This window comes from Ctenocephalides felis, unplaced genomic scaffold (assembly GCF_003426905.1).
Source record: "Ctenocephalides felis isolate EL2017-DRISC unplaced genomic scaffold, ASM342690v1 CF-g0.4_SCAFFOLD_00845, whole genome shotgun sequence".
NCBI lineage: Eukaryota > Metazoa > Arthropoda > Insecta > Siphonaptera > Pulicidae > Ctenocephalides > Ctenocephalides felis.
The window spans coordinates 25,816,067-25,833,348 of record NW_020536999.1 but is presented as its reverse complement, the minus strand read 5'-3'; the positions used below and the strand labels follow the sequence as shown (position 1 = coordinate 25,833,348).

At 32.5% G+C, this 17,282-nt stretch overlaps 2 protein-coding genes across 3 annotated transcripts in view; one reads left to right on the top strand and one right to left on the bottom strand.

Annotated features, from left to right (window-relative positions):
• Nucleotides 1-764: 764 nt before the first annotated feature.
• On the top strand, nt 765-10,821 carry LOC113372719 (negative elongation factor E). 2 transcript variants are annotated; one of them, XR_003366792.1, is made up of 8 exons: nt 765-939; nt 1,157-1,340; nt 1,408-1,516; nt 1,601-1,861; nt 1,966-2,020; nt 2,096-2,207; nt 2,278-2,426; nt 10,701-10,821. XR_003366792.1 is itself a non-coding variant. In XM_026613070.1 (7 exons), exons 1-7 carry the CDS (start codon nt 853-855, stop codon nt 2,355-2,357), a joined length of 888 nt encoding a protein of 295 aa, XP_026468855.1. In that variant the 5' UTR covers nt 765-852; the 3' UTR covers nt 2,358-2,487. The 2 variants fall into 2 exon arrangements, 1 of the variants encoding a protein (XP_026468855.1); XM_026613070.1 differs by lacking the exon at nt 10,701-10,821 and having other exon boundaries at nt 2,278-2,487.
• LOC113381054 overlaps nt 2,591-17,282 on the bottom strand; it is a 27,499-nt gene continuing 12,807 nt past the window's right edge. Inside the window, 6 exon segments of the mRNA XM_026620048.1 lie at nt 2,591-4,988; nt 5,049-6,676; nt 6,679-7,121; nt 11,380-12,375; nt 12,417-12,535; nt 12,636-12,776. Of these exon segments, the coding sequence (XP_026475833.1) occupies nt 2,661-4,988; nt 5,049-6,676; nt 6,679-7,121; nt 11,380-12,375; nt 12,417-12,535; nt 12,636-12,776 (5,655 nt within the window). The 3' untranslated portion in view covers nt 2,591-2,660.

The following is a 17,282-nucleotide window of genomic DNA, read 5'->3' as shown; positions in this document are numbered from 1 at the left end:
GTAATTAAGTTATAGATATGTTGAAATATATGTATATCCAACTAAAATATATTTTGGTAGACTTTATTTATCATATTTCAGAGTTAATTTTATATCATCATGATATTATCATGTATATATATATATATATATATATATATATATATATATATACTCTTACTACTTATATGACGTATCATATATTTATTATTCAAAATAAATTAAATGTTTCAAAAAAAAAATGGTAATATTGTATTATTTGCAATTACGCTAAATATCATTTAAAATCTTATTAATATGCAGACTGAATTTTTGCTCAAAGTCTTTTCTGATAAGTATTTATATTTAGAACAGACGTAATAATTTTTATTCAAAACTGATAATTGTTGGTCAGCCTGCCTCTGTATCCGTATACGTTATTTCTTTGAACTTGTACGTAAACGTTGATCTGTGCTACGGTATAAGTTCAAGTTTCAAGTGAAGGCATTAAGATATTTCATCGTATCCTCAATTTTGAAAATGGATATGCGTAGAGAAGATGTTATACTTCTTTACACTTCTTATAATTGAACTGTATCAAGAAAAAAAATATTATGAAATCCTAAAAATTTCAAATGTATCAAATTGCTCGCAGTGTGCGTCGCGCACAAGAGCCAACGCATGCGTGCGTCGCGAACAGGATTCGCCGCACGGATTCGTGCAGTGGGGACGCAGCATTATACATTTTCACGGTTTCATGCCCTGATTTTTGCAGATAAGTTCAATTATTTAACACGAGTGTCAAACTTAGGGTACGAATGCAGAAAAATATAATAAATAGAAAAAAATAAGAAAAAGGTAGATAAATATTAATTTTAATTAATATTATATAATATGAAGACTGTTTACATACATTTTCCATCCAATCTTACTGAAGAAGAGCATATGCTACAAGCAAAATATCAAAAATTGAAGAAAAAGGTAAATTATTATGAGATCAAACCATAAATTTCTTAAGTAATATTAATTTATTTAAACAATGAGATATTTTTCATTTTAAATAACAGACAGTTGATATAAATATAATTTTGTATTAGAGATGAACTAAGTTTAATCATTTATATTTTGTCCTTCATAAGTTTATGTATTTGATAAGCTTATATTTTGATCTCAATTAAATATTGCATAACATTTATAGAAAAAAGCTTTACAAGCTTTAAAAGCTCCTAAACCTGAACCTGAAAAACCTGTGTTACCAAAAAGACCGGCAGATGCAAGAGATGCTAAAGAGGTTGCTAGGAAATTAATAAAAAGTGGAGCTATACCTGCAATTCCCAAACCCAGTCAAAAACCTGCACAATTAATATTTAAAAGACCGAGAGGTTATTATTAGATAGATAATATATATTGATATGAATGAAGTTTTCATATATTTTGATGTATATACAGGTCAAGAGAGAAAGAGAATACAACCAGAAAAAGTTAGTTCATATCAGCCATTCCAGTCTAATATTGATACAAATAACATAAATGAATTCAGTGATAAAGCTACTCCAAGGTAAATATTGAACTGTCAAGAATAAATGATTATTATATATATATATATATATATATATATATATATATATCATATCTTTTCTAGAGCCAAAAATCTATATGACCACTTTGTATCTGAGCGTGACAAGGATGAGCGTGGTTTAAAAGACTCTGCTGCTGTTGGAAGTACTCCAACAGTTAGCAGTAATGTGATTACTTCAACTGTACAAAATGCTTCTCAAAATACTGCAAAGAGGACAGGAAATACTGTTTATGTATCCGGCTATCAAGTAACACAAGAATTTTTGCAAAAGAATTTTAGCGAATTTGGGAATATACTTTATATTTCAATGGAGATTGAAAAACAGTAAGTTTAATAATGAATGGAATTTGATCTGGCAAAAGCATCTGCTATCTTATCTAATGTGTAAACTCTGGCTAGCAATAACATTATTTATTTTTATGTTTTAGTCGTGGTTTTGTGACATTTGATAAAGTGGAATCTGCAGAACGAGCTATTAAAGAGGTAAATAACAAATAAACAAATGTTATTCATGAAATTAAGAAATTACAAAATAAAAATGATATATTATTATTTTAGTTAGATAATGCAAAAGTGGGTGGTATTGATTTAAAAGTTTCACTAGCACGAAGACAACCTCAAATTGAACCAATAAATGATGCCACGTCTTCAGCAGCATGGGCTACTTTAGGTATGCAAACAAATCATGAATATCCATAGTATGATCTTAATTTAAATTATTTTTAATTTATTTGTTGTAGCTGCCAATCAATCACAAAAAGGTAGTCACAAGGACACAAGAGAGATTGTTACTTACGAATCTATGGATATATTTGATTAAAACATTGTTTTTAATGTTTTAATTGTGATAACTTAATTTTTTGTGAGAAAAATCATTTATTTTGCCAAGGTATGATATAGGTTTATACATAAATAGTATAATATTTGTATAAAGAAAGAATTCAGGCCTAAATATTTATATTTACCAAAATTGTAAAATGAAAAGATACACCTGAATTATAAATAAATGTCTATATATGACATTGAAATGATTAAGACATGTTATTTAATATATAAAAGCAAAAATTCAACACGTTCACAATCAGCAAATAAATTAAATACTTGTTTAAGCCTAAATAAAACTTTAGGCATTTTTATCAGATGTAGGAGGATTAAAAAATTCCCAGTGATGGTGATGGACAGTTTTGTTATCACTCAGAGCAATCATTATCAATCCGGCTGTGAATACAAGTAAGACAATCAAAGCTATTTGAATTTCTCGCTTTCTTTCTTCTGTGTTTGTTTTTGTTTTAATAGCATTCCAAATTTGACGAGCATTTCTTTGCACTGAATTACTGCATGCTTGTACCAGCTGCCCAGTTATCTCTTGAATTGATGGCTCTGGTGACCTTGTTCCCATTCTTCTGTGTCTTGTCACAGTCTCTTGTTGCTCTTCCTCAGATGTAGACTCTTTTTTAGGTGCATGTCTCCTTCGTGTCTGTTTAGGGAGCTGGACTTGTTGAACTTCTTCTTCTGAGAAATCTGGTGGTCTCAAAGTGTAAAAAGATGCCGGTGGCACAGATCCTGGATGAGGATAGTATAAGCTTTGTTGCATGTAAGGATTTTGGTTAAAGTAAAGACTTGGATCGATTTGTATTGCAGTCGGTGGAAAACCAAGATGTTCTTGAACACTTTCTGGTTGCTTTTTAGATGACTCGTAAGGTTCATCTGTTTGCGTTGAAATTTGGGCTGTATTGTGCATATTGGTAGGAGTCAGCCTGCCTATTATTTCTTGTATTATTGTAGGAGCTATGTCAATACCAGTAACTACTAAATTACCTGACTTGGAATTGAGTTCTTTTACTTGCATTGCTACACCATCCACTTCTGAAACTTTTATTGAGTTTGCTTGGAGTTGCGACACATTCAAATTCTCTACATCCAAATTTGAAACTTGTAGACGGTTTGTCTTTAATATCTCGACATCTGACGTAGGTGCGGATGCCACTGGGACATCTTGCTGTCTTCTAATTAATGCTATATCTACTTCTGCACTTGCAGATAGTTTTTGCTCGGGTTCTGTTTCTTGTGTGGGGATCGATCTAGATTTTTTCAAACTAGCATGTCTTTTCATAGGTACAGGTGGTTCGTCTACAATTTCGAGTTCACAAATGGCTTCAGTCTCTTGCAAACAAATATCTTTTATATTTGGAATTTGGGCTACAGCTTCTTCCTCTGCAGTTTGTAAATGCATTTGCTTCCTTTTCTCCTCTCTTGCTTTTTCTTCTAATAAATCATCAATATCTAATTCATCATCTACAGGTTGAACAAGCAATTTAGCTTCCGTCATTAATAAATCAGTGTCCTCAGCTTTTGTCGGTGTGACTAGAGTTCGTTCTAACAATAAAGCGTGTTCAGACATGGCTCTTTCTGACGGCGTTCTAGAACTCGAAAATGTTCGCTGTCTAGAAGATTCTCTGAATCTACGAAGGCCTCGTGTTAAACTATCAGAGTCAGCTATTTTACGCGCTCGTTCCACATCAGAAGGATCCAGTGAAGATCTACTGGAATCTTCTTTATGTGTTCTCGAGTCATCTTTATTCCTTTCGATGGTAGAGAAATTATTAATGTCTTGTAATGCTATTTTGTCTTTCCAAACGTCTTTTAATATAACTTCATCAGGTTGAATGCCATCATCTTCGCATACAAAACAATCAGGTAAAGGATCAGTCTGTGTCCACATTTCATGTTCATCGATACCTGCTTGTTCTACTTGCATTTCAGCATTTTCTATAACATCATTCACCATTCTATTAGCAATGTCTTGTATCATCCGTCGATGTAAGAGTTCATCCTCCAAGTTATCAATTGAACCTAACTCATGTTCTGGTTCTTTTTGTAAAGGTGATATGCTGTCGATACCATCAAAGTTATCTTGTTTGGGCTTCTTTTTTCTTTTTGCTGCTCTCGGAGGTCGTGGAGGAGCAGGTAATGGTCTATCTTTCATTTTATTCAAAACATCACCAGAATTCAAATCCTCAATCATCAATTTATCATTTTCAACTTCTTCATACTGTGTGGCGTCTAGAGAATCGGCTCTCAAATCCGGTACAGATTGTCTCCTCGGTGGTGGCCTGGGGGGAGGTTCTTTCATTCTGGGTGTAGAATGATAACTAGGTCTAGTCTCCGCCGACTTTGAAAACCGCTTTCTCCTCTTTGGCACTGAAGGCGTGCGTTTGACAACTGCATATCCTGAAGCGTCTTGCAAATCCAAAATGTTTCTTGATAAGTCCTTGTCGTTGTCTGAAACTAAAGATTCTGCTCCGTGTGAAGTTCTGTCTTCATCAGGAGCGGTGGTGGCTCTGGACGTAAGTGATCTGGATCTGGTACGACGAGGAGGGGTGGGGCTTGGAAATTGTTCCGATTCGGCTAGAGGTATAATATATTCGTGCTGAACTCGATGGACTATGACCTGGAAAAAATGCATTCGATAACTGATAATCAAAATATAATATTATGTGCCTATATATACCTCGTCGTCGATGTCAGCAGGCAATTGTGATAAACTTGGCCAATCGTCTTGAAATTGAGCGTTTATAATTGAACCGGGTTCCGAAGAAGCACTAACATCCCTCAAGCTTCGTTTACGTTTTCTTCTAGGAGCTCGCGGCGGAGGTCCCTGTTGCTCCATCAATAAATTCTTAATATTTTCCTCATTTTCGTAAGCATTATCGCCTATTTCAAAATCGTCGTTCTCATACATTCTTCTGTTAATATCATTAAGCAATACATCGTGCACTACCATGATGTCAGGTTGCGTTTTTCCTTCCATCATTTGATTTTCGTAAAGTAAGCTCTCGAAATTGTTGATATTGTCTCTATTGAGAACATTCCTGTCGTTTTCATCGTTGAATTCTTTGTCAACGTTGTACACAGGACGTTCATTGTCCTCCAAGTATTTTTTACCTTTCTTTTGCCTTCTAGGTTTGTTCGGTGGAAAAGTGTTGAAACCATTAAAAACTTCCTCATCTCTATTAATATCTTCAATGTGAGGTTTCTGCCGGCGCAATGATCGTGTTCGTTCAGGCTTCAAGGGCGTCAAGGATACCTCCATATCTAGGTCTTCGCCTTCATCGACGTCACGCGAAGCACTATAATCATTCATATCTAAATCGCGTTCTTCGTAGCCATTATAGGAACCGACCTGCTCCAAAGCGTTGACTGGAGTCTTAAACGCATCTCTTATTTCCGAGCTGAGATACTTACCGACTTCGATATCATCTTGCGAAATTCCTCGTTGCCTCAAAAAAAACTCATCGGCATCTATTTCTTCCAGCACGCCTACTCTACGCTTCTCGTACGACTCCCCGGACGATCCACGCTCTTCCATATTTGACGAAGGTGTTTCTTGTCCATCAACCTTAACACCGTAATTAAATTCAGGCCTGGTGCTGTCCACTTCGTCGGCCCAGTAACGATTCTGGTGCCCGGAGTAATCTTCACTGGATTCGTTGAACGAATCTGGATGAATATCATCGAATTCTTGTTCCTGCTGCATCTGTTTGTAGTCTTCGTCCAAGCGATGAAGGCGGTCCTCGAAGTCTCCGCGTTTCGTGTCGCCGTCATCGACAAATTTAATATCGGTGAAGCGATTGACCCAACGCGCCCCCACAGGGCCTTTTTTCCTGGCCGCAGCTCTGGGAACAGTAGAACTTTCAATGACTCTCTCTTCTTTTGGGGATGATGTGTGGTATTCCTGATCGCGTTGTTTCTTTGTGAAAATTCTCGGATACGTTTTAAAATCAAACACTATACGTTTTTTCGGGTCCTCTGCTGTAGACTCGCTGCTTGTCGGGGGTTCTTTCATCGAGTTGTGTCTTTTCAAGTTCGGTAATTTAAAATCGGGCATCTCGGGCATTTTAAAATCTGGCATTTTAAAATCGGGCATCTTAGGTCTATCCGGCATCTTAAAGTCCGGCATGTGTGGTCTTTCGGGCATTTTAAATCTGGATTTATCTGGCATTTTGAACTGTGGCATCGAAATCTTTGGACGTTCCGGCATCTTAAAGTCTGGCATCGAAATTTTAGGGCGATCTGGCATTTTAAAATCGGGCATCGTTAATTTCGCATTGGTGATAATTTTGGTTTGGGTTGGTCGGATGATTCTGTTGTCGTTTCATCGCTAATTCTAGGTTTCTTACGTGCCGGCATAGTAAACGTGGGTTTTTTCATGCCTTTGAATTTAGTTTTCAATTTGCCTGCTTGATTTTTAAACCTACGCTGCATGTCTCTACTCCTTTCACCGACTGTCCTCGTCGGAGCCTTTGCTTCATCTTCTTCTAGCATTTCGGGCGCATCAGCTTGCGTCGTGGGCATGACTAACGTGTCATCAACTTTTTTGAAATACTTATCCTCTATTTGTTGTTGCATTTCTGCCACGGTCAACTCTCTATCGGATTCAATGTGTTCATCAAGGTGTGAAGGTTCTTGAAATGGGACCGAGCTCGAAGTCTCATGCTCGATTTGATTCTGATTAGACTCCGCTGACGTCGGTTTTGGGCCGGCTTCCGAGTCTGGGTCGCCGATGGATTCATATTCGTGATCGCTGTAAACACAAAATAAAATATATTATTCGAAAAATTAATATCAGGGTAAAGCAATTTAAAAGTCGTTTTATATTTGTCATTTACTAAAAATTAATAAAATTGATCAAGATATAAATGTGTTAGGTGTTAGTATAAAATAGAATAGTTTTTAAGAGTAATGCTTCTTCATTCATCCACAATGAAGCACAAAATAAAAAAAAATTCAAAATTCAAATTCTAAACGATTCATATCTTAATGACACTAATATTATTAATGTTATTTGAAGTGTGCAGTACTATTTATCCTTTATTGTATTTATGAGTAGATCAAAGTGATCTAGGTCAGTTTATTAATTAATTAATAAACTGACTATTAATTACAATTTTTAATTTTGTCAAATTATTTACAATTCTTGCTTATTAGTTAACAAATATATCTATGTTTTATTGCAGTTTTCAAATATGTTTTTGGAGTTGACGGTATTGATCTAAGGTCAGTAGGCCGTGCTAAACTTTGTTAGTAAAAGTTGTAGATCATTAAATTTTGAACGAGTTTATTCGTTATACCATTAAAATGGCTCAAGATCTGCAACAAAACTCTAAAAGGATTAAATACACTTTTAAAACGCTCAGAATCTTTATTCAACGACTTTATAATACCAAGTTACCCTAGGACATTATGATATTGATCATATTGATGATTATTTAATTTTGTTCAAATCACCCCAATATTTTATTTATATTAAATAAGTAATTTTTATTTAATCTTTTTACCGAGCGTTTGCTTCGTATTCATCATTTCCATCGCCGGAAATATAAATAGGAGCAGCCGGTGCCGGAATTTGCCTTTTGGGAGATACCATAACGGCTCTCCTGATTTCAGGTCTGTCGTAGTGCTCCATAAGTTTGTGTACAGGCCTGTCATCGGCTCTGGATCGGTGCTGAGAATACTGTCTGGTTCCAGGACGTTCCAAGGATTGGGGCCTTGTGAGGACTGGTTTTACATCTTGGTTTTTATTCAACTCATCTGAATTGAATCCCGGTTGTGGACTTGGTTTGCGGAACAAGGTTTTGAATTTTGTATTCTCTGGATCGTTATTTGTAATCGGTTCTTCTGTTACGTTCTTAGTAGGTTCTTCATCGTTGGTAAAATCATTAGCGGGTTCTTGCTTTTTATTAAACCACTTTTTAAATGCATTTAGTTTTTCCTCGCTGTCTTTGTTATCATCAGTATTTATAGTTGAAGATGCCTCAGGATTGTTGTTTTCAGCATTGTCAGATATCATCTGGATTTCATCTTTCCTGTGAAACCAGGACGTAAATTGAGATGGTTTTGAAATCTCTGTATCCTTATCTGATATTTTTTTATCTGTACTTATGGAATCTTTGGTTTTAGAGAAAATCCTTTTCAAATTCACTGGTTTATTAGTATGCAGGTTTGCTGCTACATTAGGATCTGAAGTTTTATCTGCAGAATCTCCGCTTATGGCGAATATCCTTTTTATAGATGCAGATTTCGTATCTTCTGATTTAGCATCAAATGATGTTACTTCTACGCCAACACCAGTATCATGTATTTCTTTCTTATGAAACAAGTTTTTGAATGTGCCAGTTTTCTTGGTGTCAATACTTTTATCACCATCATCGGTTATATTTATTTGAGGAATTGTTCGTGTTATATTATTTTCCACCATGTGTTTTGATTCCGGTTGTTCCTTTTTGAAGGACAAATTTTGAAATAATGTTGTTTTATTTATATCATTATCTGATGTCGCATTTAGATGATCCTCATTAGTAATTGCTTGAGGTTCTGGATCTTTATGTTTATTGAACCAAGAAGTTTTCCTAGTCCTTGTTTCATCATTATTTTTTGCTTGATCTTCAACCGCATTCTTTTGATTTTGATCTTTATTTTTATTAAACCAAGATGTTTTATTATTTTTTAATTCATCAGTATTTTCTATTTTGTTTTCAATGATATTTTTTTGATTGTCTGGGTCTTTATTTCTACCAAACCAAGACGTTTTTCTACTCTTGTTACTATCAGTAGTCTCCATTTGGTCATCAACTATATTTTTGTGATCACCTGGCTCCTTATTTTTGCTAAACCAAGATGTTTTTCTGCTCCTGGTTTCATCAGTATTTTCTATTTGATCTTCAAAAGTATCCTTTTGATTTTCTGGATTTTTATTTTTGTTAAACCAAGAGGTATTCTTGTTCTTTGTTTGATCAATATTTACCAACTGATTAGTTTGATCAATAGGCTTATCTAAATCGTATGCCTTCTTTTCAGTTTTTTGCAACCATTTTGTGATTGAAGAGGAACGTTTTCTTTTTTCAGAAATATTTTGTTCTTTGGGACCTTCTTCATGGTCTGCCGATTTTTGAAGCCAAGATTTAAATGACTGTTTTCTCTGACGTCTGTTTCGAGACCTGGGACGATGTTTTAGTGATTTCGATGTTGGTCGGTCTTTGGGTGATTTTTGGAAAAAAGTTCTGAAGGATTGTGTTTTTCGTTTCAGTTTTGGCTCATCCAAATAGTCTAAGTCATCGATGAAACTCTCCTCGGTGCTCGATCTTTGTGGAGGGATGTAAACGTCTTTGGAGCGATCTCTTAGTCGTGACACGAAGAGTTGAGGTGGTTTTTCAGACGATTTTTTAGCTTCTTCTTCTTGTTTTAATTTTTGCTGAATAAATTCATCAAAACGTAGTTTGGACTCAGATCTGTTATCGAATTCTATTTGTATCTCCGGCACAGACAATTCTTGATCCAAGTCATACACTTTATCATCAGTTACATCACCAGATTTTTCTTCTAATTTTTTAATAAAATCACGCAAAGATGACTCTGTCGACAGTACTTGTTTTTGTAGAGGAGTTCCCATCGTGTCAACATCCATGTCCATTGATACATCTTGATTGTAATCTGATTTGTAATATTCTACGGATTTGTCAGCTCTAGAAGATGATCTGGAGCCTACGGGATTAATTCTATCGGGAAGTAAAGAATCACTTTGAAAAAATTGGCAGGCACATCTTACTTCTGGTGTTACGGGAGCTGCACTTCCTGCCCGGGATCTCTCTTTTGGTCTTTGAATCGGTTGGGAACCGAGAGAGGCTGATCTCCAACGTGCACTCATTTTGTATAACTACACTTTTGTAATTAATTTATACATTTTGGATTCAACTTCACTTAACCTTGAATTATATAATAAATTTGAGCGTAGTTATTTTTTTTTATATAGATACACAGCAAAAATTTTCACACATCACTGCACAATCACGCAACCAACATAACAAAAAAATACGCTGGTGAACAAAATTTCTTTTTCACTTCAAATATTATATTTAAAAATAAAATCTGCACAATTATGAGAACGTTTGAAACATTTTACAAAATATAATTTTGTCGGACATGTATTATGTAAACAAGACGAAGGGCGACGCGTTTGCACGATTTGCGGACATATTGAATTTGTATCTAGTGACACCAGGACTTGTAATTTATATATAATTTTACAAAAACCGATCGTATGTCTTTCGAAACCTTTTCGTTCGATATTAACAAAAATAACTTAAAAATATTACTAATTTACTAGGTGACACGATCGTCAGCCGTGCACTGCGAAAGATTTGTCGAAAGGCGCAGGACAGACCGGCTTGCGACCAAAATAACATATCTAGTCTTTCGATGCCAATAATATTATGTAGACGGTTTATATTTGTTTTGATGGAGCCTCAGATTATTCAGATGTATGCGTTAATGCGTTAATGCCTATGTATTTATATCCGCGCAGGAACATATTTTGCACTAACTGGAAATCTATTATTACCTCAGATACTTATGCCAAGAATATACAAAATTGATAGTTTCAATGTATGACGAGATATTTGTAATGATTAAAAAATATCGCTTGCCATCGGTTTGATTAAATTCGAAAATATATATTCGATTATATATATATATATATATATATATATATATATATATATATACATATGTTATTCCATAATATGTCTATTATAAGACTAATCTCAATAAGTTTTATAAACAAAATTTGGCATATTTTTATAAAAATCTTCAGAAATGTTCATTTATGTTAATAAAATGTTTTACAAAGCGCATTGTTTATACTACAGACGTGTAATTTAGATGTGATAAATTTATTACATCTATATTATTTTATTAATAGATTTATAATAGAAATAAAATATCAAGTTATAAAAGAACTTATGAGAACACTTTCGTGTGCATTTTTGAATATTTTTTCTACTGACCTGAATTTTGATCTACGGCTTTTGGCATCCAACTGCTCATCTTTCTCGCCGCTATCCGAGAGCGACTCTTTATCCTGAGAAACTTTCTTCTTCTCTTCTTCATATTTACCGGAATCGAACACCTCGCCTTTTTCCGAAAGTTCGCCAATGTCCTGATCCTCATCTGGCATTACAATAAAATCAACAATTTCTTCTTCTACAGTTTCCGTAATATCGATGACTAGACATTTATCGCCGTCTAAATTTTCCATTTCCTCATCCTTTTCAGGTATTGGCATTTGCTTGACCAGTTTGGCTTTTTCTTCCTCCTCGGAATCCATTTTGGACAAAGGTGCTTGTGCTTGGTTCTCATCAGCTATTCTTTTCAGGATGTCTTGCAAGATTTCGTTCTTGGAGTCGATCATGGCCTGGTCTTCGGCGCTCATAAGCTCTTCCTTGAGGTACTGATCTAAGGATCGAGTCAAGCTGTCACGGGCTATGAGATCGTCGGTGACTCTGCCGATGTCTTCGGCTTCCGATAAAGATTTGGCGATGGCGTTCAGTTCTTTCTCAGAAACTGATTCTGTTAGACTTTTATTTGGTAAGTCCTCTATACTTTCGTATATGTGATCCTTGAACTTTTTGCTATCCTTTCTTTTGGGCGAACACTTTTCAAATATTTTCTCCGTCTCACGTTTTCTCCTTTCTGCAGAAGGCGATTCGTCCAGAGTGACAATCTCCTGCAGGGGATCCGCATGTTTCTTGCTGTTTTTGGGACTTGGTCTCAATAACTTTTTCATAGCTCTTGGAGACTTCAAAATATTCTTGTCCGCTATAGTCTTTAACTTATCCACGAACGGGTGACAACATTCGGAATCCTTTGGCGAGTCTCTATCAGCGCCCCTTTTCAATGCAGCAGGTAGTTCAATTTTTTTTGGGCGATTTTTTAAAATGCTTTTAGGCGATGCATTACTGGTACTCGGTATTTGTTCTTCTATAGATACTGATTTACTCCTGTGTTGGTATCACCGTTAAGTCTGGTTTCGTTTCCCAAAGACTCTCCAGCGGATGCCGCTCTTCTTCTTCTAGTGACACTCGGAGACTCTTCTAGTTCCTGAACATCTAGGCTTCCGTATTTACGTTTACTGCCTGGGGACCGGTCGTACTCCAAAATTTCCTGGGAAAAGAATAATCATATCATAGAATACCAGAATTTTCCCATCGAGTGAGTGTAAGTCATATAACATATTTTGTTTAAAAATGTTTTAATATTTTACCTGTGGAGCATCAGGATCGAAAGGCCTCTTAACGAAGTGCGTCCAAGGGTAGCCCCCTTTTTTTCGTTCCCTTCTAACGTCCTCCAAAGATAAGTCTGCAGCGGAATCGGGGGCGGAGACGGCGGACACGGGGTTGTCACCCTTTCATCTGGGCACCCTGAATAAGAAAATAGGTAAGCATTAAATTGAAATAATTTATATATATATAATATATATATATATATATATATATATATATTAAGTGTGTGTAATAAGTTTGCATGTCGTCTACACGCTAATTCAAAGTGTTAATACATTATTATGCGACATTTCTTTGAAATAACTTTGTTGACTTTGTTTATGAAATATGTTTGGACAAAGATTTCACTTATGAAATTACTTGTGATATTTTATACAAAACATGAAGTTATGAATTAAATGTATATATATATATATATATATATATATATATAATATATAATAATAATAATAAATAATAAAATTGTCATGACTGTTAAAATTTCTTCGGTAGTTATTGCCAGAACTCCGCCTGTACGATGCTGTAATTTTGGAATGTAATATTTAAACTCTATTTTTAAATTGTTAAAATTATACAAATGATTAATAAATATTATTTTTATGTGTTGCGTGATGGATGGAACACTTTACGTAAATTATTCAACTTAATATTATATATAGGACATGATTTGGATTTCAAAGTCTATAAATATAAATCCACATTTGCCAAAGCTAAAGCATATATAACAGAGAGTTCTAAAATTATATATATATATATATATATATATATATAGATTAAAAGTTATCACTTTTTAACATTTCTTTGATTTAAATTTAAAAGGCGAGTTTATATTTTACAAATGGTTTTGTACAACGTTCAAGTGTATCAAGTTTTTTCACAAAGAATAGAAATAATATAAACATGAGTTTCACAGTATAAAAAAACTAAATAACTAAACAGTAGTAAAAACTGTGTTTGAGGATATTTATGAGGATATTTATGCAATCTAATAACATTTGTTTTTTTGCGCTTTTTATCATTTAAAAACAGTTTATATACTTGAATTCTTAAAAACAGGACTTTACATATAAGTCTATAACACTCAAATTCTATTCATAGTTCTATATATTTTATTTACATGACGTGCATTTATTTAAACTAAAACTTCTATTACCCACGAATATATCAATTTTTGCACAAGTATCACTTTTCCAAGTTCATTTCATATTATTTTAGCTATTCCACATCATTTTGGCACAGACCACTCGTCAGAACATCATTTCGATTTGAACTGAAATGAAATGTTTCGTTTGGAAGCAAAAATCGTGGCCAGTCTTGCGAAATAAATGTCTTCCTTCGTGGTTTTGTTACGAAAATATCATCGTTTAACCGAAAACGCATATGGTACCCAAAAGTAATTAAATCAAGACTGTTTTCTATATGTTTATTGCTTATTGTATGTATTTTAATATTAACAAAACCTAGTTCTATTTTTATCCTTTGCAGTTTGCGCCACATTTAACAAATTTATGTATTTTAAATGAATTTTTCAGTTTAATATCATTATTAGTAGGTTTTTCTGTTATAATCCTATTATATATTTGCATGTATTTATTACACCTATTAGGTGAATATTATTACAATTTATTATAAGTTATATATTTTTTCTAAATTGTTTTGAAGTTCAGAGCATTTATTATGTAAATTTACATCTACACATTATTATTACAGTTTGTACAACTTGTAGTAATAATGCATTCTGAATTATATATTATTGAGCATAGTTGTAACTTGTGCATGTTACATTAATTTATAAATTATATTAATCAATAATCAATATATTAGAGAGAAATTATAAATAAAGAAATACCCCTGCTTTGGCTAGAAGGTATTCGCTTATTGTTAGTTCACGTGTAAAATTTTAAATTGGTGGCTTGCATTATTATATTTCAAACAAAATTATATAATATGTATATATTAATTGAAAATATGCAAATTCAAAAATATATTTAAAAACGTTACAGGTAAGTTGTCATCGTCATCAACTTCATTGTACTTCAACGGAAAGGAATTCAATGTTTTTTATCTGTGTTTTGAAATTAGCATTGTTTATCTTAAAACATTTGGATTTGTTTGTAATTTTATTTGTAATTGAATTTGTTTATATATGCTAAATTTATTAAAAATGCGAGTTTTTAATAGTTTTATTTGGTTTAGCTTTTTAAAATGTAACTAACGTCCACATCTAACTTCACAGTATAAAAACCACAATACAAACAACTAACTTCGTTGTGGTTTCATAAATACAAATGTTGATACAAAATTATTGATATGTATAAAAGATCTTAGAAGATGCGTATATTGTAAATTCAATTTATACATTTACTTTACATATTTAGTCTATTCTCTTAGGCCAATTTCTTTTGAAACTTGAAAATGTCCGAAAAGTGTTCAAAATCAATCGTCTACAATAGTACCCGTACGTACAATATAAGTTTTTCAAATTTTTTTTATTGAATCATCTATAAAGGCGATTTATATATTAAAAGGTAGGTATTTCAAAAATATAATCAATTGGTTTCGAACGAATATTTTTTTAATTTAATTTAATCCAATATTTGTGGACGTATTATGGTACGTAATAACTTTGAACCTCTATCTTGTACATCTTTTTTACTTGAAAAGTCATTGTTTATTATTCTATATTTAATTTACATGCAATAAACACAAAAGAATCGATAGATTAAAAAATAAATATCTAATATATATATATATATATATATATATATATAATATATATATATATATATATATATATCTTCATTGTCAATGTCGAATGGGCCAAAAGTCGGAAGCATAATTACATGCATAAACAGGGTCGAACTATAAGTTCAATTTGAGTGCAACAGATATTATTGTCCCGTTTAATTAGATATAGAACCTCATTTATATTTAATTTAATAGTATTAATTAATTAATATAAACAAGTATATATTATATCCTACTTATGTCCAAATTTTAGTATAAACTCCAAGAATAGTTTTTTAAAACTCCTCTCCTCTACTATTTATCGATTGTATAAATACGAATTGAATTGAATGGATTTCCAACAAAGCGATGGAATTTTACCAGATATTTACAATTTTGAACATTACTCATATATTGGGCGAAAGAAGATTGTTGTTAAATGGAAAAGAATGCTAAAAACAATAGTAAATTATAAACACAGGTAAATTGAACTATATTGATGATACGGATATAATTATTGTGATAATTATATTATATCATTATAAGTACAAATGGGTCTTTATATTTGTTGTAAGTATAGGTTTCAAGAAACTGTTTTTCTGCACAGTACCAAATTTTTTTCGAGCGATAATTTACTATTTAGCAATTGTAAGCCCCAAGCCTCAGAACTTACAAAAAGTATATTTACTTTTGTCAATATGCTAATTTGAGGAACAATCGAGCATTGTTGAAAATATATAAATAAGAAATTAGGTAATGGATAATAAAAGTATATGATTGACTCATATTGATTTATTTTTAAGTTTAGTTGTTTATTAGTTAATATATATACACACACACACATATATATATATAATATATATATATATATATATATATACATAATAAAACCTTGCTTATCACTAATAAGTATGATCGTGACATTACAGTATATATAAGTATTGCGTAACAAACTTGTAAACAATATACTTTGTACTGATAAAAACAGTGTATGAACATATCCATACACGCTTATATATGCCTATATATATTAATTTGCATATATTATAAATATCGTACTAAAATACAATATTTGCATTTTCTCAACACTTAATGCAGATGTTCTTGCCCTTGAATCAAATAGAATTGTTAAATGGTGGCTAATGCAAAATTTAAATGCATCAGCATTTGTTGCAAATTATGACAATGCTTATGTTGTAAAAATAATTATAAATTATTCATCGAAATTGTATTTAATTATATAAAGTTCATCTTCTGCGTAAATGCGAAATATCTCTAGGCAACAACAAAGGTTTTACAGGCAAATATTATTTTCAAAATTTTAAGTATTAAGGCCAATGCTAGTAATTTTGTACATCATATATTTTACATTTCGATTAAATTGCGCATTTTATTAATTTAAATTATTTTATTTATAGGATGTGAATTCTCAATATAAGGCTTTAACAATTACTCCTTATCAAAAGGATTATAATGCAAAAGCCCGAAATTACTGGGCACTTGATTAGGTGTTTGTATAGTGAAAAATATTTGCACATTTATGCATTTTACAATCTTTATAATCTAAAATATTATTTAAGCTATCATATACTCAAGTTTTAAGTGTATTTATTATAGTTATTGTATGGCTATTATAGTTAATATATGAGTATACTCATTAAAATTTATATTTTTTACTCTAGAAACTCTGGTAAGAATTTACCAGATGGTATAATATATATTTGAATTGTAAAGTTATATATTAAATGTAGAAACTGTAACAAATGGTCGTTTACTTTGTCAAAAGAAATTTTGAAAATGTGATATTTTGTATCACATAAGTTTATGTATTATTACTCTAACTGTGAATGTTAACAACTCTATAAAGGTATTGTTTTTATGATAATTTACCTTGAAGTGTC